Source organism: Diadema antillarum, unplaced genomic scaffold (genome assembly GCF_040938485.1).
Source record: "Diadema antillarum isolate AM-2024a unplaced genomic scaffold, OU_Dant_1.0 seq00001279_RagTag, whole genome shotgun sequence".
Taxonomy (NCBI): Eukaryota; Metazoa; Echinodermata; class Echinoidea; order Diadematoida; family Diadematidae; genus Diadema; species Diadema antillarum.
In genome coordinates, this window is record NW_027272059.1 from 933,194 (window position 1) to 960,973 (window position 27,780).

At 37.2% G+C, this 27,780-nt stretch overlaps 1 protein-coding gene across 3 annotated transcripts in view; it reads left to right on the forward strand.

Annotated features, from left to right (window-relative positions):
• The window catches only part of LOC139745602 (protein dispatched homolog 1-like), a 111,608-nt gene that overhangs the window by 56,616 nt on the left and 27,212 nt on the right, over positions 1 to 27,780 (forward strand). For all 3 annotated transcript variants that reach the window (XM_071655996.1, XM_071655994.1, XM_071655997.1), the window contains one exon: positions 19,105 to 19,228. In XM_071655996.1, the coding sequence (XP_071512097.1) occupies positions 19,105 to 19,228 (124 nt within the window). The remainder of the gene's footprint in view (positions 1 to 19,104; positions 19,229 to 27,780) is intronic.

Genomic DNA, 27,780 nt, shown 5'->3' on the forward strand with positions numbered 1-27,780 from the left:
GTCAGTCCTGTTAAAAAGGAAAAAGAATTTGCACTGATGTAGAATTGTAACAAAGGCAAAGATATCATCACTCCCTATACATCAATGCCACACCTGTCACATGAACCTGTTTTTCTTTTTTTTAAATATATTTTTGGTGGGGGTGGGGTGTTCCACAGTAGATGCTGTAGTCATGGCGTCAAAATTAGATTCCTGCCATGAATTGATTCATCACTGCTTGATTGATGCCAAGTTAAAGTTTAAGATGTCTAGCAAATGGCTCGGTGTCAAAATGTCAAGGTCCAACGACTTTATTTTGCCAGTCTTGTCACAATCAATTCACTCTGCATCTAGCCGAGAGATCTTTCTGGACTCATTCCCTCCTCCCCCCTCCCCCCCCCCCCCCTCCTCCATTACAGGTGCTTTTACTGCACACATTTGTGGTTCAATATTGGAAGGGTTTTGTCATTTCTCTATTTCACACAAAATGTGTTTTTCTGTTTAAATGTCAAACATGAAGTGGTGAGAACTGCCATTGAAATCAATTAAATCTTTAGATAGTATTCATGTGGAACTGTGAAGGAAGTGGTTTGATGTTGCTCATTGGAGTGGAAGGTCCATAGAGAACACTTTTACTTAAAAACCTGCTATTTTAGTGCAGTTTTACTCTTATTCTTCATACCTCCCCACAGGCTTCAGTATATTTCATGTTATGTACCCCTTTTAAAAAGTAGTTGGGACATAATGTTTAACTTTGTCAATGCTTTCGGGAAACATGCCTTGAATATGAAAACAAAGAGAAGTTAATGAGGAAGACAGTATGTGTTGTATAGATGTAATGCAAGCATTTGTTGTGTCAGAGATAAATAATAATAAAAATAATAATAAAGGACAGTTGTATTGCGCAGCTACAATGGTAATATACTCTACTGCGCATTACAAAATGACATACATACAGGAAATTCAAACAGAAAATACATTACTTCAAGAGATGACTTTTTAACTGATATATGGTGACAAAATAATGAATTTTGGAAGCAAAATTGTTTTTTCATCAGCAGTCCTTGTGTTTTTCTCTATGCTGTATGAGAGAATAACAAAATATGAACCTCAAACCAACAATTTTGGAAGTGACTATGTTTTACAGTAACTGTCAGATTAAAAAAAAAGATACTGCAAAAGTTGTGCACAATTCATTTTTATTTTCATAATGGTCATGTTATCACGTAATAAGAAACAGTACAACTCTTTTATTTTTTTTAGATATGAAATGTGACTTTCTGACAATGTACGCTGAATATACCTAGGTATTTCCACCCTATTAGACACTTAGATTTAGCAACTTACCATATTTTTGTACAAATGATTAAATCTTTGCATCCCATTAAAATTTGCAAATGTGCAAAAATTTAAGCTGACCTATCATAACTCTGAGAACCATAACCCAGCATTGACATGGATATTAACCCATTGAGGACAGGCCGATTTTGCTACAACATGCATTTCCCATAGACACTTGCCCGAGTATACTCTGGACTCGTCCTCAATGGGTGAATGTGAAACAAGGATAGTTAGTCTTCACTGCAGAACCCTTTTTTTTTTTTTTTTTGTGCAGACTGATTCCTTATCTACAGTATAATGCGATACACCCATGCTGTTTCTTTTGTCATACATGCAGGGGGAAAAAAACCAATATTGCTTAAGTTGTCTGTTTAATGATTTCCAAAGATTGTCCTCTGGCGGCATATATTAAAATGTTTAGTTTTAAATAAAATGAGAAAAGCATTTACTTCTACCACAACCCTTTACAATGAGTTACAGTGGAAATAGTAAAAGCTTGCGTAGAGTATGAAGACTACACCTTTCGATGCTGATCAATATGATTCAGACTAGAAACCCACAGGAGGCTACAAGCGAGGATTTGTTTTGTTTTTTAAGTTTTGATAATCATTTTCTTAACCTGACTCCTATCTTGAAGAAATCTGGTCATCAACATATTCCAGATTCACACCAGTTTTGAAAAGAGGCCCATGAGTCATGCATGGTGTATGGGTTGACTCCCTGAGCCCTGATACTTCAGCAGTTTCTCACATGAAAGGAACATATCCTTGTATAACAGTAGATTGAAAACATCCTTTATAAACTTGGCCACACCTAGGCTTAGCACTTCCATCATCTTGTCAAATAGTGATTCTTGTAACAACACTACTTATCACTCAACTCTGCGTCCTCTCCTTTCTCCTTTTCATTCCAATGGGTTTCAGACTTGCAAAAGAGCACATTTGTAAACATGTTTAGAAACATGCTTCAGGTTATTCAAGTTAAGTTTGTACATCTGAAAGCAAACATGAATAATCTTTTCCCAAACATATTTTTCTAATCAGGTTTGGGCAGCAGTGACCGAGAAGAGTCTGTGTATTAAAAGGGATGGTATAGTATTGGTTGAGGTGATGATTCAGCCTTTTTGCAAAATACTTCGAAACCACTTTATGAAATGTTAACAAGCATATGATTCTAAAAGGAATTCAAAGTTTATTTGATGAAAATTGGTGTGGAAATGGCTGAGATATTCAAAAACATAGTCAAACAAAGTGATCCTAGGAAAAGGTTGGTCTAACCTTTATTAGGATTGCTTTGTTTTGGATATTTTTGGATATGCTTTGGATGCAAAATTCAATTTTATTTGGTACCATTCACATACATTGAAAAAAAAAATAATGAGGCTACAAATGAATGTTTTGATTCCGACTCTGCATGCTGGAACAGTGACTGGAACGTTACTCTGGGCATCCAAGTGTGCATACCTGTGTGTGGCGAGTTGCATTATGGGATTAAAAAATTGGGGAATGGTTTCTTCATGTGTTTCACACCAAAGAAATCATTGTTTTCTGTGGTTCCACCCACCACACATGGCAAATTATTGTCAGAGTTTTAAAAAGAAAATCATGCAGAACTGAATTTTTTTTTTCATCATGATGCACACATCGCAAGAGGTAACTTTTTTTATGTGTCTACACAAAAGAATGAACAGTTTTTCGTATAGTTTGGCAAAAATTGTTATTTTTGCGTGTGTGTGAATGCAGCTAATGATAACAAAAAATAATTTTTGCAGCAAAGCCTGCCAGGATTTGATGGGTTAAAGGAAACTAGAGAGGAAATGTTCTTGAGTGACGCATTGTAATCATGCAAACACCTGAAAAATGCAATCCCATTACAAGCTCAATAGCCTACAAGTAGGTGATAAGTGCATGATAAGAGAATAACATGCATTGAAGAGTTCTTGCCTGTAGAAGAATCTCTAGAAATCATCTCCTTTAGATACTAGCCCAAGGCAGATACCTTTTTTTTTTCTCGTTAGAATGAAATGAATATTGTCAACTCAAACTCTGTAATCTACAATGCTTTGTGTTTCATTCTCTCTCTCTCTCTCTTTCTTTCTCCTCTGCATCAGAGCACTGTATCAACATATAATGTTGTTGTTTTGTTCCATCTCTCAGCAGTATAAACTTAACAAGGTTTTTGATGTATTGAGCATGCGGAATGAAAGCAAGAAAGAAAACACTGTGTGTTTAGAGAGAGAAGAGAGAAAGGTAAGAGGAAAATGAGCTCAACAGGATTTCTTCAGAAACCTCTTACTGATATCTGATAGCTTTCTGATCCGAGAAGAATTTGCAGTTCTTAGTCACTTTAATGATATTCTTTACTATATCAAGTAGTCAAGAAACCTCTCTGATAGTAATGATAGCCTTTCTCCCAGGCACTGTGCTATTTTTTTTTTCAACTGATTCCTCTGTATTCAAGTTGAATTTGTAAAATGATTTGAGATGAATGGAATGTCAGATAAAAAGCTATGGAATGTCATTTTCTTTCAGGTTTCAGTGAATATGTCATTGGTCACTCCCACATATACAAATTACAAAAGGTGAAATATAATAATTTCACATACCTTCCATTGTTTTATACACAAAAATATGCTAGAAGTCATATTTTTGGTCAATAATTTATCAACTGCATGTCCTTTCTCCCCCAATATCATTGTGATTACCCTATTTCAAGGCTAAGGTAATCGAAGTAATATAGTAATTTGTGGTGAAATATTCATTATATGATGAGCCAAAAAGTTTGAATTTTTAAGTCACATGATCATGCACAGACTCCCAGTCAATATTAGAATTATCAGTCTCCCCATCCAGAGCATTATACTATATATTTTTTTTCCCCACTTATACAAAAGTAAGGGCTCCATAGTCTGAATTTGCAAATACACATTATAAACTTGCCTGGCAGATTTAATTTATTTGCTCAAGGCAAAAGGGCGAGTGGCTTTGTAGCAACCTACATTCAGCTGCCGACATCTGGAGATTGGGGTAAATGATTTAAAATCAGTGAAAGCAGGAGAATGACACCAAAGATGAGTGAAATTTGAGCTCAGTTGGATGAATGATTATGAAGAAAACTGTGATCACTTGAATTCTAGTAAATCATTCTAACACAGCATCCTACTGCTATCCGATACATTAATACAGCCTTTTAAGTAAGCAAGCAAATATTACAGATCAGCAGTTGCGATCTTACAAATTTCATTTGTAGAGGGAGACAAATTGAAGAAAATTCACGCCTCAACCTTTTAAGTCTTTGTAGGTGATGTCTAGGATATAGTTCTTTTTAGTTGATTTGTCGTGGTACATTGACACATATAATGTCTAGGGTATGGTTCTCCTTATTTCATTTGTACTAAATTTTATACTTTTCCTTGCATTTTACGATATAACTCTTGCAGATTTTTAAAAAGATGTCTAAAAACATGATGTCAGATAACTCTTGAGTAGAGCCCAGAGGAAAGACCGCCTGTGAGAAACTTTGACTCAAGAGACATTTTATGGAAATAAGGAAATGGGGTGTTGTAAATATCACGTCTTCATACCAGAGCTACCAATGGAATACCAGATTTGCAGAATTACTGATAGACATTCAAATGGCTTGAATATTTTCATTTGCCCCACTAAGCTCAGGTATTGAGCAATTTGTGGGCTTTGTTTTCCTGTTTTCATCTTACACATCTCCCTCCAAAGAGTAGATATTTATGAGTTTGCATAATATGTGGAGCTAATCAGCATGCTGATTTGGAAGTGAACTTTAAATCAGCTGCCGTGGCCACCTTCCAAATCAACCATTCCATATCATGAAATCAAGGTACTGTTTTCCCCCTTTCATTGATGAGTCGTTGTCATTGTAGTTTCCACGTTCTATAAAAATATTTTCAGTCACCATTCTGCCTGAAGTATTGCTTTCTGCATGTTATTCATTTCTGTTGGACAGTAGCCAAACTTTGTGTAAAGCAGCGGTCAGTTTCATTATTCTCTTTCTGTGTTTTTGAGGGAAAACAGTCACAGGACATTGCAGGCAACGTTTAAAGGGATGGTTTAGGCCCTAGGTTTGGTCGAGATGGGGCTTCAGGTTTCCAACTTTTATTGTGAGATGAGGAGAAACCTCATGAAATATAAAAGAGCATGTAATTCTAAGATTAATTCAAAATTTATTTGATGAAAATGGGGTTTGAAATGGCTGAGATGTCCAAAACAAAGTGATCCTTATAAGAGGTGGGACCCACCTTTTCTATAGGATTGCTTTGTTTTGCTTTGTTTTAAGATGTCTCGGCCATTTCAAAAACAATTTTCATCTGATAAACTTTCAATTCCTTTTAGAATTGTATGCTCTTTAACATTGCATAGAGTGGTTTCTAATTATCTCACAAAAGTTAAAAACTTAATTCTCACCTCAACCGATACTGTATAACCCCTTAGTGTTCAAATCCTTATAAAAATATTTCAAAATCACACAATTGTTCACAAGAATGATCAAAACATCTTTGTTTTACTGATTGCTGCTGTTGTCACCTATGCAAAGCATTCAATGATAATGAACGAATAAAATTGATTTGAGGGTGTACTCCAGTGAGCAAGTGGAATGTTTTCATCAAGAGTCAATTCTTCATCTAGCAGTGCTTTCTAACAAGGGCCGCTTGGCTAACTTTAGCCCCATTAGTGTTGTCTCTCCCCTCATACCGGTCATTCCTATAGCTGGCAATGATTGCTTCACATCGGGCTGTAAACATCTTCCAGAAACAGGAAATCCTTCCAGGCAATCTGTGATCAATTTTTCTTCCCAGGGAAAGTCTCCTCTCTGAATATCTGCAAGTGTTTTCCCTTCTACTCATGTCTTTAGCCTTGCTCAGTCAACCCATTTTCTCTTCAAACATGCTACTGTGAATGATATTTTATTATGGCGAGAGTCAGATGTTGCTCTCATGTAAGATTCATAGTGTCTTTGTCAATATATGTTACTAGTTCTCATGTATGATGTTTGTGCATCAGACTTTTTTGTTCTGTGTATCATTTACATTTGTGGAAAGATTTTTGAGGCAATTTGAGAGACTTTGTGCTGAGACTAGTGATGGTAATGGCTTTGATGGATAGGTCTGTCTTGAATTCAGATGTTCATTGAAGGAAGAGAAGGTTGTTGCCCTCTTTCCTCCTCTTTAAGTCTTTAAATACTGAAGTATCAATTTTTCTCTCCCATTTGGGTCCTATTTCATCTGACACAGACTGAGGTTTTTTTTTTTTTTTTGATGAAGGTAACTTGATGACATGCCAGCTAAATTTGCATTCAGTTTTCCCCCTTTTTTCAATTAAATAGGTTTTCCTATTTTGTAGGAATTCCTTTTTTGCATTTTGATAGAATAAGTTTAGTGGCCACCAGGGACTTTAACAGGAAGGGACTTCAACTCATATTTGCGCTCATGAAAAATAAGTTAAGTAAATGCCTCTGGCGATGAAATGCAGCTCCAGAAACTGAAGCAATATGATGGAAGTGGGGTAGGGAGTAAAGAAAGCAGTACCTGGGAAGGAGATGATGGCAGAAATTATTCCAGGAGTGCATTAACTCACACTTTATGGGTTAGATTCTTATCCCGTATTACTTACTCCTAACCAGATGAGCTTGGATTAAACCCTTCCCGCTATGGCAAGTCATGAACAGTTAAAGTGGGTGGAAGAGGTCTCATGCCCTTTTTGAGACCACGGACAAAATTGATCAGGATCTTTGTATGCTAATGGAAAGAAGATTATTTTTCATAGTCTGATATATGGAAATTGATATTTCAGTATTACATTTCAAAGCTGATTTGTACCAGTATTATGTCATAGATCTAAAAATTGGCATTTCTCTTATATCATTCCAGTAATCTACCTCTTCTCAATCATTGAATTGTTATGATTTTATACACTTCTCAGTTTTATATGCAAATTGGATAGGAGGATCATTTTAATGAGTAATCCTTTAGCACTGTCCAGAACTGTTAGGTGTCTCAAAATTCACCGTTGTTTGCAAAACAAAAATTACTTGTTGTTATAAAATTAACAACAATTGAATCACAGCCATACTTCACTTTTACTCGATTAGGGACACAATGAATAGTTTGAAATTGGAAAATACAAGAAGCATGGAGAAGAAATGTTGCAATCCCTCATACATTTCAATTTCTCTTTGTTAACCCATTGAGGACGAGTCTCGAGTATACTAGGGCGGGTGTCTATGGGAAATGCATGTTGCATAGCAAAATCAAACCGTCCTCAGTGGGTTAAAGGTGAATGAAATCCTAGGATAATTGTGGATTGATGAATTTTCTCTATATTTTCCTTATATCATTCTTCATATGTGTCATCACAAACTTTAGTAGTCTTCTCATCCAGTGATGGCTGCACCAAAATCCATAACTTTTGAACAGATTCTCTGATTTTCTCAAACTTCCACTGGTGTGTTCTACTAATATTGCTGTAAATGCATTCAATCCACATAAAATAGTTTGGTTTCTTACCATCAAATTCCGTGATGTTGATCAACTTTTGAGAGATACATGATTGTGAAACATTGTACAAAATCCTAAGAGTATTTCAGTCCCTTGAATTGTCATTGTAGTCTTTACATAGCAACATGTCTGTTCTTATTGGATTTCTATGGCAGGTGGATAGAAAACGACTTCTGTTTCACCTGGTACATAGGAAGAAAACATATTGCCTTTCCCTCCCCTCAATTAACATATTCTGTGACAATCAATAGCAGAAACTGGAGCAGGTGTGTGTGTGTTTACTTCTTTTTTTGTCAGTATCAGCTTTCTTGGTGTTTTTTTCTCTGTTTCCAACTCTGGGTAAATGCTCAAAAAAGGAGAATACTGCATTAATTTTGTGGAGCAGCTATGCATCAGGTTACTAGGTTAGCTCTAACTTCTTTCCGTTTTTTTTTCCCCTTCTTTTCTGGCAAAAAGATGTGTGTTTTCTAACAGTCAAGCCTGTTTAAAATGTAGTGTAGTCAATGTTTTTATGTTGGTGGAAGATTGAAGTATGTTGTCACTCTTTCTGTTGGTAATTTGTCAGTGTGATTGATAATGTTTGTGCGACCGTACCCTCCGTATTTACACAGGTATGAAACCCTGTGCTAGAATGCAAATTATCAGGCGTTTTGTCTGTGTTTGTATCACAGTTCCAAAGGTTATTTCTTGATGTAGATTTTTTTTTTCTGCCACTGAAATTATTCGATTTGAGCATGGATGGTAAATCTGATGATGAATCAAAGAGAGAAAGAGAGAGAGATAGACAGACAGGCAGACAGACAGACAGAAAAGTAAAACCCACTATAGGTCATGGACAGAGTTTTTTTTCCAAGTGGGGTCTGTCTGCGTCATTAGGGGAAAAGGGCATCAGGGCAGTGACATTTAATGCCAGTTTGTCTCATCAGCACTGATTAAAGAGTGAGGCTTGTTCTGCACTCGGAACGATAGGGTATCTTTGTGATACCCATCTCTTGAGGAAAGGATTTGTTTTCTGCAAGCCTTCTATGTATACCACAAAGGGCATTGGCCACTCCTCAAATATTTCAGCACTTGCCAGAAGGACGAAAACTAGGTTTTTATGATACAGCTGAATTTGACAGTCTATCATGATCTATCATCATATCAGAATCATAGGATTTCTTCCTTAATGACTATCTTAATTTTTGGGCCAATTTACAAAATGAAGAAGATGAGAAACTTTTAGTTTTGAAACTTTGTAAGTAAGAATATTAAACATTTAGTGCACTCTGATGTTAGGTTTCTTATAGTTTACAGACCCAAAACACCACTGAAATTAAACTCAGGGCTTGAAAACGTGAGAACAAGGAACAATCTGATTTGTGCTTCACATAGAATTTTCCACGTAGATGATTATATTGCATACATGGCAATCCTACTTCTATGTTGTAACCTAATCATAGAGTAGACAAAGGTTTAATTCACTATGCTTTCAATTATTCAGAAGAAATTTTTGGTAAAATCAGGTAGCAACTACTTCTTGATTTTTTTTTTTCTTAAGCAAAACAATGCTAAGGGAATGTGTTTTCAAAAATCCAATTTTTTAGATATGTTGACTTACATTGTAGCACTGAATAACTGTAGACACATTTGATTGCATTCATGCTGTGGAATCTGTCATACCTCAAGTATTCTTCATGAATAACTTTTTATTTGTGTGTAAGATAAATGTCAAATATTTGAGTCTTCATTTAAATTTGAAAAGGGAGATGAAAGCCGCAATCTCACTCAGCTAAATGCTAGGAACTGAAGTATCAGGAACAATGTATACCATGTGATGTAGGACAGCGAAGGCTAACTGCATCCATTCACAACTCATCTACATCAAATCTTCATTGCATGGAGATATGAGTAGCCAGACAAAGCAGTTCTGATGTAGCGATAGGTGTATCAGATAGCCGTCTTGGTGATGGATTCAAGACTTTTTTTATCCATATCCACAACTTTGTAGAAAGGATATCGTATAAGACTATGCCTGCAATGTTGAGATGACATGGCATACTTCTTTCTATCTAGTTTGTAGAGATGGGCAGAACAAACTTCTCAGGTTTTTGTCTGAATCAGTGCCAGGAAAAGTTTATCTATTTAATATGAAAGAGCTTTGAATAAGTGATAACCCGAGGGCTTGATTTCTGACTCATCAAAGATGTTCAATTCAAGATTTTAGTTGTATGGAAATTTTCAGGGATTTTGTATCAAAATTATCCATGATTTTCAGATTTGTGTAAGAATGACATGCTTTTTCAATTTTAGTGGTATGGAAATGGTAGGATTTTGGAAAAGAGAGGTGCAACATTCATACATATTTTACATTGGCACTCCTGGTTTTCAATATATCTTATGGTCTTCAGTATTCAATTGATGATAAAGAGATCTTTGTGCAATTTTTTTGTATAATTTTGCATGTACTCATTTCTTTTATGACAAGTATAGTATAATAGGACAAATGCAAAAGTAAAATACAGAAAGTAAAAACACAATGGAGAAATATCCAGATTGTGGATATCAAAAAGTTTCCAGTGACTTTCAAATTGCATATGTTATATGCTTTTTTGGTGTATTCAACCAGACTACTTTTGAGTGTATTATTCAGGAATTCACATGTAGGAAATCAAAATGGGTATTCACAGCTTTTTTTTTTCTTTTTTTTTTTGGTGGGAACACTTCTTAAGTTCCATTTAAGTACAACATGTATGTGCACAACAAGTATGTGTACGATGATGTATTTTTGTTTGCTTGTTATGTATATTTTTGCATAATTTTTGCTAAATGTTTACAATAGTAGCAGTAATGATGTATAAGCATACATGCTTCTTAGACCTGATATGGATTTTGGTTACACGCTGATGAGTAGCTAGTGATATCACCAAACCTTAATTCACCTCCTTGTTTTAGGGAGAAATGATGCAAAATATGAGATATTATTTGGAGCATTATTGTGCTCTCACTACAAAAATGTTGTAAACTCTTTTTTTTTTTTATATATATGAGAATTCACAACACATTCTTGCAAAGAAAGTTAGTTAAAGCAGGGCTCCATGCTAACTGTTTTTTCTGGTGGTGGACTCAGTCTAACACTGAAATCTTAAAATTTGAAATTTTGGTAGCCTAAAAATGAAATGTAGTAGCCCTAAATGAAAAGAAACAAAGCAATCCATTTTTAATTTGAATTACCCAATTAGGCCACCAAAAGATAACAGTTTGTTTTTTGGAGTTTGATTCCTCAACATCAATTTTCAGTGGCACTGGGCCACTGATAATGTCAAGCCCTGCTTAAAGGACCAAAAGTTCTTGATTTTATTTGTGTTTAATATAGCCTCTTCTCTAATGTAGAATCCTGTTAGGGACAAGTGACTGCAGCAAAGAACTCTACTGGGATGAGACAAAGATATAATGGAAGAGAAAGAGAGAAAAAAACCCAACAACAACATTGCCGTTACTGAGAGTGAGTTGGAAAGGAAGCATACAGCCATTGCATCTTCATTGAGTTGACTCCTAAGTCATTTGATCTGGTTACTCATCTCATGAAAACATTGGATGTTGTAGTTCTCCCTTCTCAATAAAAAGAAGAAGAGAAGAGAACTGAACCCCCCCCCCCCCCCCCCCCCGATTATTACCTTGTCTGATAATCTTGTCAGTCTTGTCATGGTAGCAAGAGATGATAATGTCTCTGTAGGTACATAATGTCCAGTCTACTCCTCTCTCTTCTCTGCACCAGTTTTGTAACATTAGTACTACCCTGCCATCGCATTGAAGAAAAAATATGATACATGTAATTGAGAGGAGCATTTATTTTTAGAATATTAATCCAACTTATCAGAGACACAGACCTTGATGTCCCATTACTCAGATGGTATTGATGCCAGAATGTGATATGTCAGTTACAAGAAACCTTGCCCAATCTAATCTTCGTTTCGTGGAACGCATGGATGTAGGAAGAGACGCGTCTTCCCCATCAAAGCCAGCGACATGTAAAGCAATCTTCTTTCTTCTTTAATGCATGTCGCCAGTTGTTAACACATGTGGCTGTTATTGTATGGATCAAAGGAGGGACACTGTAGTAAGAGTATTGTATTAACAAGAGGACTCAGATGATGAGCCATTTTTTTTTTTTTTTTTTTTTGGGGGGGGGGGGGGCAATTATTTCTCTAGACTGAAGAATATCTCAAAAGAATTCCAGTCCAAGCATCTCATTGAATTGTCAATAAAACTGTAGAGGACACTTCCCACAATCCACAGACTTTGTTAGTCATTGATGCGTATATCAGCGGGTAATGGACGTGCTAAATGTTATAAAGGCTATGATACAATGTTGTGAAACCAGTGGCGGATCCAGAGGGGGGCGCACCTGGTGCGCACCCCCTCTTTATTTTTTGTTAAAACAAAAGAACTAAAAAGAAAAAATAGGGGGGGGAGGCGTGTGCCCCCCTTATATTTTGTAAAGGCCCCTCCCCTGTGTGAAATTCCTGGATCCGCCCTTGAAAACTATCATGCTTTTCAAACCACAAAGGTATAGATGATCATGCCACTCATGCAGAATGTGATGAATTCATTCTTCAAAACATCCCGCAATTGTATCTAGCCACAAAGATGATCATTGTGAATGTCTCAGTGAGTCCAGCATCAATTTCTGAGAACTAATGAATGGTTTGAAAACAAGGAAGTGATACATATGTTGGGAAGTCTCTGAATCATGCCGTGTCATTATAGAGTTCATGGGAATGGGTAGAAGGAGTCTGTGCATTCTTTCCTTTCATATTTTTTACATTTTGAGTCATGATGAATTCAACATTACTCATATTTCTCTGTGATAACCATCACTTCGTCTGTCAAGACAAATTTTCAACTTTTTCTCATGCCATTCCTCAGGGGGATAGTTAATTCTCCTGGCTTCTGTGCCCAAGTAGCTTTTATCTCCCGACTGCCTTTTATATTCTGCACTCTGCAATATTCTTACCCTCTAATCTCCACTTACTGTGACACCTTTTTATTACCCTGTGAATTTTGGGCTACCCTGGATCTTACATCACTCCATCCAGATTGCTTTATCTCTAGGCTTTGCTTCATAATCGCTCTTAAAGGGCAGGTTGCCTAACAACAATGTTGTTTGTAATGAAAATGGTGCTCTTAGGCAATTTCATTTCTTGGGTAAAATTTGTCTTGGACTGATTATTTGTATGCTAGTGTAGAGATGACCTGAAGGTTTACTGTTCTCACCTCAGATGACTTCTGTAAAACCAGACATTTTAGCATGCATGAAACTGTCACAAATTTCGCAGGGAGCCAGGTAAAAACGTGAAAGTAATTTGCGAAAGTTTCGTACTGCGAAAAAGGCAGTTGGTTCCAATTCGCAAAAGTTTCGTGCCACAAATGTTTCTGGTTTTATGGTATTGTGATCATATATCTATAATGTTATAGCAATACATGCTGTACTACACAAACAAACAAACAAACAAACAGAAAACTCTATCAAGGGCATCATTGCAGATATTTGTTCAAAGGGAAAATAATCTGTTGGAAGATTGATTGGAATACATTGTATACCATATGTCTCTTCCCCCCCCCCCCCCATTACAACTGGACCTTCTGCAATGATAACTTTAAAAATAGTCAATCAATCCAAATACAATTTCAGGGTATGAAACTATAACTTATTACCCACCTCTTGCAGAAAACCCTAATTGATTTGCTTCAGTGGTCTAAGAGAAATGATGATTTTTGTAGAGCATGTCAGGAATCCCTTCCCTCCAAGTTCTGTTCATTGTATTCACACATCGATATGCAGTTCCAAGAGCATCCATGTGCTAAACTTGGAAGAATCACATCCATGACATGCTTCACAACGATTCACCTGTGACCACTTAACCAAATTGAATAGGGTTTTCTTCCAAATATTAGCTAAGATGTTATATTTTAAGACCCTGAAATAGCATTCAGACAGTTTCATCATATTGGAAGTTATCAATGCAAAAATCTGATTGTAATTATTTTGGGGATATACTGTATTGATTATAGTAGCTTTTGAGAAGAATGACACAAGGATGTTCCTTCTTGAGAAGTATGTTTGTGATTCTTTCTGATGCAACTAAGGAGGAAAGACAATTACTAACACTGGAGTCTCTAAGACTAGTAGGGCTATATTTTAGTGCCATATTAGATGCACCTGTTAAATGGTTGGTGAAAAAGTTACAAGGGTCTAATGACCACCACATAAGTTTTCACTTCAAGTTTGGTTGCAATTTGATTTAAAAGTTGTCACCCTGCTTCTGAATTATATTAGTTTGCCCCATCCTACTGTGACTGTGAGAGGTCCATGATATGATTCCTTAGATTGACGAGGGAGGAGTTCTGTTTCCTCCATCACCTGTTCAGTCTCTGACTTATTCCCAAAGATCTATTTCTCTCATCTTTCTGTCCTGCTTCTCTTCCTAACCTTCCTTTATCCATGCAGTTATCCATTGGCTGTCACCGATTGTCACTCCCTTCTCTCTCTATCTCACCCACTTTCTATATCTCTCAAACATTCTTGATACCCCCCCCCCCCCCTCCCCCCCATTTCTCCATGTCATCAATAAAGTGTTCTGGAAGTGGTTCGGGTTACACCAAACTAATTAAATTCTATTCATCGAATGTTGAAAGACAAACAAACTGCCACTTGGAATTGATCTTCGTATGTGTGCTGTGTGCCAACAGCTTGTTTTACATTCCTTGCCAGAAACAGGGCATATAAGGGCATGTTCTGATGATACCAGTATGGGAGTGAGGTGAATGTTTCTCACAAGAAGTAGTGAACCATGAAATCATGGTGATTAAAACTTCAGCCCGGGGTAATTGAAATTCAATTCATTGTGAACGCTCAGATGCCTGTAGTTGCCTTCCCACTTGCATGGCGCCACATGGTGTCTGTGTGAACATGTGGTAAAGCAATGTTCTCTTTAGTGGAAAATGTGATGGTAAATGTTAGACACAAAGGCAAATTTATACAGTACTCCACAGGAAGTGAAAGTGTGAAAATACATCACATCACATCACATTCAGGTTCCAGGCTAGAATACAACAGTATAAGTTATTGTCCTTGTCTTAAAATATCTTTAATTCTTTTAAATTTGTTATGTATAAATGCTTATGAATGTAAAACAAGTACTAGCAAAAGATGAGGAAAGAGACATCCTCCAATTTCCCAGTAAATGCTGTCACTAAATGTTGTTCATCTATGCTCTTGGCAACATTATACTTTTGTATAACAATTTATAGGCAGTTTGCTGTTAGGAATTTTGCTGCAAATTGAGAATGTCATGATCTTCAGCTTACCTGCCACACATAAACTTTGAGTTCTTTCTCTTGACAATTTGCTCATCAGGGCAGTGAATATTGTCATAACTGTAACTTCCATGCATACTGTATTTGTGCACAGATGTACATCTTTGAAATCTGAGTGCTATATAAAGAATATGCAGAATGCTACAAATACTGTGCATATCTTTCAATAGAGTCAAACTTAACCTTACGTTGGATGACATCAGACATTGGGAACAAAAGTGTAATGGATGTACAGAGGAGGATTTACATCAGAAGAAAAATGACACAAATAGTTGTGCAGGAGTGGCACAAATCAGTCTGACCCAGAATGCTTCTTTGAGAATGACAGACTGGGGATGAGATGGCAGCCGGCATTTTTTTTTTTTTTGACCTGGCCAGTAGTTGTCCATCAGCTTTTCATTCCCCCTTCATATTTCTCAAAGCTGTCTGCCCCCACCCCATGTTCCTTTAGAGCGAGAAAGAAAGGGAAAGCAAGAGAGAATTAAGGGATGGTTGCAAAGACTCGCAGGGATTAAAGGGTGATACCTATTTTTGGCTCTCTCAAATTCCTGATGGTCTAACGTCCAGCCTTCCAACTTCTCCCTTCCGAGTTCACAAGAAGTTTGCAAAGATCTTCCTGGTTACTATTGTGAATGGGTCATCATCTACTGTAAAAGGAGGAATGTTCAGGTGCATTTTGATTTCGCAAATTTCGCGAGAGCCAAGATTTGCGAAATTAAAATGCACGTGAAGGTTCTTGTCTAGAATATACACATTGAATGTAAATGGCAACTCGCGAAAACTGCATGCCGCAAAAAAGTCTGTCGGCACCAATTCGTGAAAATTTCATGCCGCGAAAATATCATGTTTTAAAGTATACACCCGTACTTTTATTTGTTTGTGGGCAGAAACTTTTCTGCATTTGTTTCATAATCAATGTTAATAAACAATTAATGAGATGCACTTTTGAGAAAGTAACCAGGCGATAATTGATACAGTGTACACAGGTATATTCAATACAAAACCTTTTTTGATACTCAAGATAGAAACGAGTTGGATTAATGCAGAGGATGAGACTATCATAGACAATGCTTGAAGTGATGATAGAAAAAAATGCTTACATATTGGTGTGGAGTATTCAATAAATGATTCGGCACGCCGTACGCCGGGGTACCGTTGTAACCCGGGGTACCGCGTTGTATAGCGCCATCTCATGCCCATTATTTATAATGCGTATCCGAATTTAGATGCGCCGATTCCGAATTCGGATACAGCAAAGTCGTCGCAATGAACTAGCACCATAGGTGTTTTTCGAAGTAATTTCTAGCACCACACCGTTTTGTAAACATCATCTACCGTAACTTTTATTTTCAGAAAAAAAAAAATCACTGAAAGCCCAGAAAACTCACCCCAAAATCAACTGTACTTCTTCAAAATTTGATCATGGGGGCTGCCATCTTTATAATCTTCTACGCGTGCGCGAATGGTCAATAATAAGAGATGAAATGCGAAAGAAAAAGGTTCAAATTAAATAATTGGAATTTATTTCTTAGATTAATAAAATATTTACGTGGATTTCTAATGTTATCATTAAAAATATTTCATTTAAATGATTTTCTTATTTCATTTTGTATTCATTAATTTACGGGGTAGTAGACTGGCAACTTCGTCTGCAATTGATTATTACACGTACACTGCGCTACATGATTATAAGCACGAATGCTAGCATTACGCCAACGCAACGGCCATAGTCATGGCGTCTGCGTGCAGTGATGGCCGTGCTAGCAGCAGATGCAAGGACCAGTGTTCTGGCATTGCTGTTACTGAAACTCTTGAGAAAATTGTGTTTTGCCAAATGATTTATGTGAGATCATATTTGATATTAATATTTGATATTCATAATTTTATTATTCATAATTTGATATATTTATTTCAATTGAAGAGCTGTGTTAAAGCATACATTCTTGTTCATCCTGTTACTGAAACGTTACTGTGAAAGAAGTTTATTAGAAAATTGTGTCATGCCAAATTTGTGAGATCATAATTGAAAGTGAAGAAATTTAGCCCACAATAACATTGCTTTGATTCAAATTCAATAAGAGCATTGTGTTTCTTTCTTGTATGTAAGATGTTTTATGCTCTCTTAATAAAAGCACACTTGATCATTCATTCACTCAATGCAAGAACATTAATGAATCAAATTGACACTGTCTTGGATAATAAACAAAATTTACTTTCCAATCTCATTCAAATTCAACATAATTTAAAATCAGTACTAACAATAATATGTACAATAATATCAAACAGTTAAGATTATAACAGAGCAGAAAATTATTATCAGTTGCATGCATTAATTGTTGCATAATCACAAATAAGAAAACATTTTTGTGCATAATAATACTAAAAAAATTTTTGACACATTTTTTGGTAAGCCAGGGTACAGCGCTGAAAAAAGAATAATTAATTCAACAAAATGGCGAATTTTCATTTGGTACCCCAGGGTACCAAATATTGCATCAAATGATGATTTTCCACTTTGTATAATCATGTGTTTGGAGGTGTAAGTGGATGCAAAGGAAAAATGTGTCTTGCTTGTACGTGTCACATTCTTAAATCAGAGCACACTCTTGTGTGAAAGGACTGTCAAACTTTGAATGTTAGTTGATAGAAAACAGAAAGACTTCCATAATGCATATTTTATGCTCTGCTAGATCTATTAGAGGAGCATGCTGTTGTCATACTCAGAAAAAATATGATATGATCAGTTTATATCAAGATATAAGAGAATGAAACCAATCTGCTAACTGTATTGTTTTACATTTTCAAGGCATTTTGATAAAAGACCAGATATGACTTTTTAATATTAGAAAATTCTCCTGATTTATCCTTTTTTCTTTCGTTTGATATTCACAAGAGAATGTAAGTAAACTGGCATCTTAGTTACTAATTTTGGCTGTACTCTTTAAAAGGAAGATAGGCAATTGATCATTATTGAATCGTAGTTGCTAAAGTGTGCTTGAAAAGATTTCTCCTCTGAAGAGAAAAAAGGAAGCTTACTTTGTGGACAAGTCCCTCAATGATGCTTAATCTGTGTAAATGCTTGAAGCTGAAAGCTTGCTCGAAATGTCAAACTTGTCATTCATTGGCTAGGCTTCCTCTGTGATTGTTACTCACTGTAGTTAGTGACTGATCATGACCAGCATAGAGTTGGGTATAATTAGAGTCTGTACTTAATGAATTCTGTCCATGTTCTTGCCCAGCATAGGTGAGACCATTACAGCCATCTCCATCACCATCAATTCTACCCATTCAATCTCCAACACGAATTAGATTCACACACAAAGTGAGGCTTGAAATTATTCTACAGCATGTACCTCTGAATGGCATATGTGTTATTGACCCAAACTTCATCTGTTGTCCACATCCATTATTAATCTATCGAGTCTACTCCATCTTTTAATTCATCTGTTCTCCATTCGCTGTGCTGAAGGCTTCTCCCCCTATCTATCTGTAGGGCAATGAACATCAATTTTAATTGTATGGGCCAAAAGCTTGTCAATTTTTTAATGAATATTTATTCAATCATCAATATTTGCTTTTATCTTTTTATCAAATTATGTTGTGTATGTATATTTATCCACGTAGCTCTTACTTTATGATAACTACCTCGGGGGGATTTTCATAAAGCTGTTCTTAAAGTTACGAGGGAGTTAAGAACGACTGGTGATCAGTTCTTGTGTTGAATTATTGAAATTCTGATAAGTATTGCACATCAGCACTGATCACCAGTCGTTCTTAAGTCGTTCGTAACTTTAAGAACAGCTTTATGAAACACCCCCCAGTTTAGCAATATGTCAGTGTCTAAATTTTGACATTGTCTTGCAGCATCTTATCTCCTCTCTCCATCTCTCCCCATGCAGGTATGCCATGCTCCTGAATCGCTACTCTGTCATCATCATCCTCCTCATCATCGCCATGGTTTCAGCGTGTGGCGTCGTGGCGGTTCTCTTCTTTGAGACTCCAGACTTCTCTGACCCAATTGCGGTAGGTGGAGGAATTTGGGGAGGGAAATGTCAGAATTCTAGGAGTCGTCTAAACTTCTCTCATACATTTTGCCCCTCAGTAGATTGTGCTCCTTCCCCATTATACCCATCCCATCCCCCTCCTTTTCGCAGAATCATAGCTTTGACGCAGTTGGAGGGAGTCCAGCATGGATGGATCTGGGACGGCTGGTGTACAAGATCGCCAGCTGGCACCCTACCTTGGCCTTAGCACTCACTGGCCCAGCTTCAATTTCAGACATGATAAAAGTGTGTTGGTATTTGGAAAGACGTCACAGGAAATGAGTGATGAGGCTCAGTGGAGCTAGACAGGCTGAATTTTTTATGGCATTGACCACTAATAACAGCAGTACGCCAGACCATGTTAGATAAAACAAATGAGAGTTCTTGGAAGAGTTTTGTAGATGTAGACAGGTCACTCAAGACTTTCTGGTGATGTGATTCCTCTTTTCCAAGGAAACCTGAATCATGGAGCTGAATCATTATCCTTTGAATGTTTAAATCCTGCTCTATCCACCGGTATTTTGATGACGTGTTGGGGTTTAGGGAATTAGATCTGAAAGAAGATTTGAAAGACTTTTTGACTTTTTTGTTGTTGTATTTCAAGCATCTTCCTCCCTGAATTCATTTTTTTTTTCTTTTAGGATTTCTTGGATAAATCCTAATATGTTAAACTAGTGTAAGCAAATGATGAAAAATGTTATTTTGTGCATTTAGACTGAATAATGTAACATGTTTAATCAATATTTTACATTTCAAACTTAAATAAACTGTCTGTTGGCTCTTGACATGAAAAAAAAATCACAATTCATTTTATTTGAGAGGTCATGTGACAGCATCTGACTTCAAGAGATGAAAAAAATGGACCACACGTCTGAGATAGAATCCCTGGTTACCATGACACTTTGATTTGGTCTGCTTCAGATTGTTGTAAATCTTAGCTCGACTAGATTCATATTCTGTTCACATCACATGCTGAGTTGATGAAGCTGCTGTTTTACAGTAGGATGCCTGCTATTTGTCACAGCAGGTACACCTGGTTGGTAGCCAAAAAATGCATTGCAAATACCTAGCCTTGAGAGCTTCATTTCTACCTATAGAGAGAAAAAATTAGCCAGAAAAAAAAAATGCTATCAAATGTCAGCTTTGTGTCAGGGAAAAGAAATCCTTGTCAGGAAATGAAAATCCATCAAGAGCCCAGTAAGTGTAGCGGCATCGGCTGTCGGAAAGAGAGAATGTCGCATTAGGAGGTGGGTAGGGTACGGAGGAGATGGTTATTGATCACTAGGACCCTCTCTCTCTCTGCCAGGAATTTAATACCGGAGTAATACTCCTCTGTCTCACTCTTTCTGCATCATGATGGAAAACAAGTGGGGATGCCCTCCAGGCATGACCCTCCATCTTTAGAGTCAGCGAACTAAAGTGCTCTAAAAGATGTCAACAGTAAGTCCACCTCCATCAGAGCTTCTGAGAGATGCCGGTTGAAGGGGGCGTGTGCGTAGGGTGAGGGGTGTCAGTCAGGGTTAATGTCGTAAGGTTATTCATTAGAAGTTTTCTCACCGAGTTCCAGGCACGTTTGATGCTCACTTTAGGGAAATGGGTTAGACAGAATGAACCTGTCAGCTAAAAACAGATGCATGTAAAGTGCAATGATGTGATGTTGTGCCTCATGGGCGTAAAATCTTACAAATATGGGAGCAATAGTCTTCAGATAGTCAAAAGCAGTATTTACAGGTTTGTGGTAAGTAGTCTGATTTCAGGGGTCTACCAAGAAACTTGTCTGGATGACATGATTTACCAGGATAATGAGTTGTTTTGGAGTAGCGTATTTTGAGATCAAGAGTGTAAAATAATTGTGATCATAATACACAACTCTTATTCCTGAAGCACTCTCCCTGTTCAGGTAATGGGTAGATGAAATGTTATGTGATGACCGATCATGCCTTAGCAGTAGTACTTCCCTGTAAGCTGCAAGCAGTTCAATTTCGCTGCATGAGATCTATGGCTACTGTTGTGGCCCAATTTGTAAACGATTATTTAAAAAAAAAAAAAAAAAAAACTGCCCAGCAACTATGAATAATTTACTCTCAGATTACAATACTGTTGCCATACCTTTTTTAGCTAATGTTTCACATTTTCGTCATAACCCAACTGAAACTGCATTAGCACAGCATTATTTCATGCATCTTATGCATATGTGTGCATTTTAGAGCAAATTTGACAGTTTCTTCAAGCATGTGGAAACTATGTTTCACCGTTGAAGAAACAGATACCCTTTTTTTTTTTTTTACGAACTTTGATTCATGTAAAAACATACTACTTTCTTCGAAACTTCTAGCCACATCACAAGTTTTATCTGTTCAAATATCTGCAGATATCAAAGTGCCCTAGATTGCCATAGATAGGAAGTAAGAGAAAGTCAGTCTGTCTGTATCTATGTGTACTTCTTTATTAGTATTTGATTAAATTCTCTATGAGCTCTACTTATTTGCAGTTTGTAGTGGAACAGTGAATTAGGTTTGAAGGAAACAGCCCTTGGTACATGTATCTTACATTGGCCCAGATTCTCTGGCCATCTTGTTGGTCATTCTTCGTCACTCAGGGTGAGATGTCACTATTGTACAATGAAATTTGTACACAGCATAGCGTGTGACACTGTTTATTAATCCTGGCATGCCTGAAATTATTCTGATTAAATACCAAGGTTCCCGTTTGCATTTCTAATTGCAGGTATTTTCTTAACATTTGGGGTTGATAAGCGAGAGTCAGATCCTTTTTTTTCCCCTCTCTCATCTCTCTTACCTTGGTAAGTGTGTTGGGGGCCCCAGAGCTGGGGCAGTGTTTACCATAGTTTGAATTCTGATGGTTCCTGTACACACCCGTCATGGGCAGGATAGTGGAGTGCAAAAAGGGCGCTTGTACGGCCTCTCATGAGATTTATTGTCGGTGAGGATTCAGTTATTACGGGACACATCATGTCTTGTTTACAGTGAAAATGTAACAGATTGAAGTATGTGCCTGTGCAAGCACTGTGGTTAACAACACATGTCCTACATTTTTAGGTGATAAAGATTTCACTGCCTGTATCGTGTTTATTGAGACACCACCCAACCGTAAAGTTTCAACAGACATTTTATAGGTCATGTAACTAAGAAGGCAGCAAACCACCATAAATCATTCTCTAGGCACCAGTTCTGAGGTGTTCGGAAAATATTTTCTAACTTCCCAAATGGGCAATGGGTCAAAAGTGCTGTGCATTTAATTGACAAGTACCCATTTGTTTTATTTGCCCAAGAATGAGGTTAGGTTGCTTCAGGTGAGTTTTAATGTGAGATTGTAGCCCTCTGAGTCAACTGATATTAATTCAATTAGACCAGTGAAGTTAATGTCTTTACATGAATGTGCTTTTAGAACTTTTTATCCCTTTTCACAAAATGCCCTGAAAATGCTCAGTATTATCCAAAGCAAGTGATACACTGAACATGAGATGTCACAGACTGTGGCACCACTCTCTGCTATCTTGTGAAGATTTGAAGTTGTTCAGCTCATCCCAAAGTGTGGAAGGCAGTATGTTAGTGTGATTGTACACCAGTCTGCATTCTATGTAGAACAGGTTCATTGGCATACAAAATGTGTCACAGTTCTTGTTAAGGAAGCTTGCTGCTGAATTGTTTATGCAGAGCCGACACATAGCAGAGAGGCACATTCCCACTAGCAGGATGTTTGCCCAACAAACATGGCATGTTGCATTCAGGCAAACATATTAGCACATACGCTGAGCTCCGCATTGTTGGGAATTGAAATGGATAGTGCAATCTCAAAAAAAGACAGGGAAACAGATGTGGTAGCATCTATAGAAGCTTTCAGTTACTTTTTTTTTGCTGTCTCTATTTCTTTATTCTTATTCTTCTTTTTTTTCTTCACTTAGAGCCTGGTTGATACTAGTAGCAATCACGTGCTATCTGTTTTGATTGAATATTGAGAAGTTAGAATTTCTCACCTGTTTTTCCTCAACATGTGTGGTTATCTTTGACTGTTGCTGGGATTTTGTCTTGCTTTCAGCAAGGAGCCTAGCTTGATCTTTTAAGTGTATTGGCTGTGAAACACACACACACACACACACACACACACACACACACACACACACACACCCTCCCACCTACACTCAATATTTAAACCCAAACTGTCTTACTTACATGCACTTTTGCAATGTTATCTACTTGCAGGGAGAGCTGATTGTGTGAAGGGAAAAAAAAGTAAAAGTGAATAAAAATGGAAAATCAAAGAAAAATAAAAGAACCAAATGTTGTACAGTAACATCAGTGTATTTAACCAGTTCCTGGGTAGGAATTTCATTGCATATGGATGGAGATGTGCCATAGAAAGGTATCATTTGCTATCAGAAACTGTGTTAGTGACAGTGAAGGGACACACTCGCTTGTCTTCTCTCCCTCCAAGCTGAATCATGGCCTGGCGTTTATCGCAGCATAATCAAAGATGGAGTCTCAATTGCACAGATGCGTGAAAAGTCAGTGGCAAACTTGACATGCAGTATCTTTCCCGAGTGACCGCTTGACCAGCTGACTGCCTTAGAGGTCAGTAGCCAGGCACCACTGCCAGGGCAATGGCTGGAGGTGTCCTGGATGTTCCACAGTTGATTAACCTGTCAGGTCAACGCTAGAAATCACCTGCTCATTGTATGTGTGCAGCCTAGATGCCACTGCATGGAAATCAATCTCTTTCTAACTTCAGGCCATGCTCAGATGGATTTTCCATCTCCACATTCAGACTCAACCAATTCTCTTACTTTTATTTCACTTCAGTGTAATTTTCATATCCTTCCTCTGATGATGAATTTCAAATTTCTGTTCACCTGAACATCCAACCTTAAAGGGGGGGGGGGGGGGAATCCCTTTCTTTTAAGAGTGATATTATCTAAGATTTTCTCAGTAATTCAGTTTCAGTATCTGTTGCTTATTTTTCACAGTAGCACCATGTTTTACTGTGCATACTTGCTCATGCTGTCATTACTTCATACAATTGTTAGATCATCAAAGCTCTGTGTTGTGATACACTGTAAAACATTATATATTCACGGCATATAATTTTTGCGAATTGGAGCGGATGGCATTTTTTGCAGCACAAAATTTTCGCGAATATCGCCACTAATGCATACAGTATAGAAAAGAACTTTCTTGTGCATTTTAATTTCGCGAATCTTTGCTCTCGCGAAATTTGAGAAATTAAAATGCACGCGAACATTCCTCGTTTTTACAGTAGTAAGGAAGGATAGTATCTTACAAGATTCTGAGAGAAATGTACCGAAATTCAGGGTCACAGGTCAGATTACATTTCAAACTTACATTGTTCAGATGAAGCATGAAGTATACATTGTTCTGATAACATGATACATGGTGATACAATGATGGGACGAGACAGAACAACAAACTTATTAGATTTGTGCATAGAGTGCTGGATGTTAGGAATAAGATTAATCTATCTTCAAATGATGACATTTTAAAGCCAGTACATAAGACTGTAAAATACATTCAGTAGACTATTATCATCAGAGTTAATCCATATGTAGTTTATCACATGGGAATTCTCATGTCAATTATGCAAAATAGTATAAGATCAGTCTGGCATGAATATGTATTACCTTGGTGAAATGTGACATGTATGCAGTGGTAATATCAGCTGATGAGGTGATAGTGAATGTTGCAATGTATCTGGGTCATGTGTCAGATTAGCTTTCAGTGTTAATTCACTGAAAAGTACACATGTAATTTTATTTTACATACATCAAAAATATGTGTTCAGCCCCATCACCTGCACACACTACCATCTTTACTCATACGTGTCTCTCTGAATATTTGTACACCATGCGCACAAGATATCCCCAATTTGAAGAACAATGAATGCTAATAAATCAAGAATTAAGTCTACAGCAAAATGATAAATCAAAACAGTGACGCTGTCCTCCCAAGGGAAAATGACCAGCTGAGATTTCCTTCCTTCTTTCTTTCTTTCCTTCCTTCCTTCCTTCCTTCCTTCCTTCCTTCTCACTCTGTCCATCTGATTGGTTCCCTCTCTATTTCATAATCTGTCTGTCTTCATTTCCGCTCCCTTCCTCATTAAGTGAACTACACTCTCGATGTCCACTCCATAGACCTGTTTGTTCCAGGTCAGAGGAATGCAGAGGAGTGGACACTCCGTGTTTTCTCTCACATTTCATGTGAAGGCCTGATGGTCGCATGCGAGATCTGTTAGCCGCACTTAAATCAAGACATCAAATATACTCCAATGAACTGCCCATTCACAGGTCTGTCCAGCGTCTGACATTGACCTTTCTCATTTAATCTAATTTCATTCCTCCCTTGCTACAACTTACACAGAATAGCAATCCATATGGTGTGTATAATATACCAGGTAAAGTGCAGCTAGGCCTATCTGCAAGACATTGATTGGCCTATGTCCAAGATCAAGACAAAAAAAAAAGAGAAACCATCAAAGCTACATTGCACAGTGAAAAGTATGATTGAATGGTCTTGACAGTCCTGGGATGAGATAAAGCCACTAGCAAAGTTAGATGGATTACTATAAAACACAACATTTTGCAGCATGAAGTTTTCGCGAATTGGAGCCAACGGCCTATTTCGCGGCATGAAATTTTCGCGAGTTGCCTCTTAACATTCAATGCGTATAGTGTAGACAAGAACTTTCATGTGCATTTTGATTTCGCGAATCTTGGCTCTCCCGAAATTCGCAAAGTTAAAATGCACATAAACATTCCCCATTTTACAGTATCATATTTTCACCGTGCAGTAGCACCATTGCATTGGTTGTGCAATAAGGAGAGACATAGATAGGTAGTAAAAAGAACGTAAAGGAAGAAGAAAAATCCAGCTAGAAGAGTAGGGGAAGGAAGGAAAAAAAAAAACAACCATAGAGAGAGAGAAGGTGAAATGGCGGGTGAAGGGGTGGGGGTGGAGAGGAAGTAGCTATAGTAGCTTGATGCATTGGCACATCCGACATAGTGGCCTAAATCCAGGTTGATGTATTCAGATATTTTAGTTTGCATGTGAGTTCTGAAGCCAAAGGAACAGGGTTAACTTCTTTCCAAGTCATTTCTTTGACCTGTGTGATTCTGTTATATCAGCTGTCATGAAAATATTGGCAATCGATTCAGAGCATGAGTTATTGAGTAAGAAGAATTTGTCACTTGTTTGGAGGAATGCTGAAATAGCAATAAAATCGTGATCAAGAGTCTCATAAATTTGCCAGTATCGTTCATAATAATTCAATTCAGGTGTATGCTTCTTTGAAATTGAAGTGAATGTTTCATAGGAACATATGTTACAGTTCTAGAAACATCACACTTTGGGATTCAACACATGATCAGGATGCCTGTTTGGAAATGAAATACAAACTTTGAAGCAGGTCATGCATGTTTTAACATCTGAACTCTCGTTTAACCCTCTGCCTGAGTAATGCTATTTGATTCATTAGGCTTATTGTTTAACCTCTTTTTGTTCAACGATATTTTGAGACATTTTGATTAACAAAATCTCATTACACCACGTGCAGTCCAAGCAAACTATGCTTCAAGAATTTACGTTGTGTGTGGACTATACTGTATTTCCAAGAAACTAGCTGTATCCAGATATCATGTATCTTGTTACTTTGAGCCCTGAATTTGCAAACCTATGGAAGGTTGTTCCTTCAATGCTAATTAATCTGTGAGTGCAACCAATAAATCTATGGATTTGAATTTCAGACTCAATTGCCCGACTGAATCTGAAATACGATAGAAGGAGCTGATTTGGAGGGAGGTATTTGGGGCATCTGATTCCAAATTGGCCTCCTGCTAGGTTGGCTACACCATCCCCGCCCATGCACCGGTCTCACCGGAAGCCCAGTATCACATGGTGGGCCGCCATAGCCGAGGATTACATCGTGAGCTGATGGACTGGTATCAGAGATGTATTAGCAGAGAAATCGTTTCATCCTTGAATCAAGTTGGAGCAAAATTATGAACCAGATCCCGACATGTACGAGTTGCAATCCCTGTATAGATCTACATGTCACTGATTTTGCTGCATTGCAGTTTGCGTGTTTGCTTTGTTTTTACCTTGTAGACATAGATTCATCAATCATGTCAAACCAAATACAATGTGATGTCGCATCTTTATGGAGAAAGACAAAATGGGAAGGCATCACTATTAATTGTCATCATTCATTTGTGAAACGTTTCTCAAATACTATTTTGCAGCAGACTGTACTTTCATTATGAACTCTTGTAAGATTGCTTGTGTGTGGTGCTACACAAGCATTTAGAGTTGAGCCAAGTACAAAGTGAATAATTATATGGACGTAGTTTATAGGATCCGTGACTTATTGCTATATTACTCTTTAGAGCTTTGTGTTCTGTTGTGACCATTACCTACATGAAAAAGATATTCTTAATTAATGATCTATAATTATCTCTTGGAAATGTGTGGAAATGCACTTAGATGTATGACATGAATGTGTTTG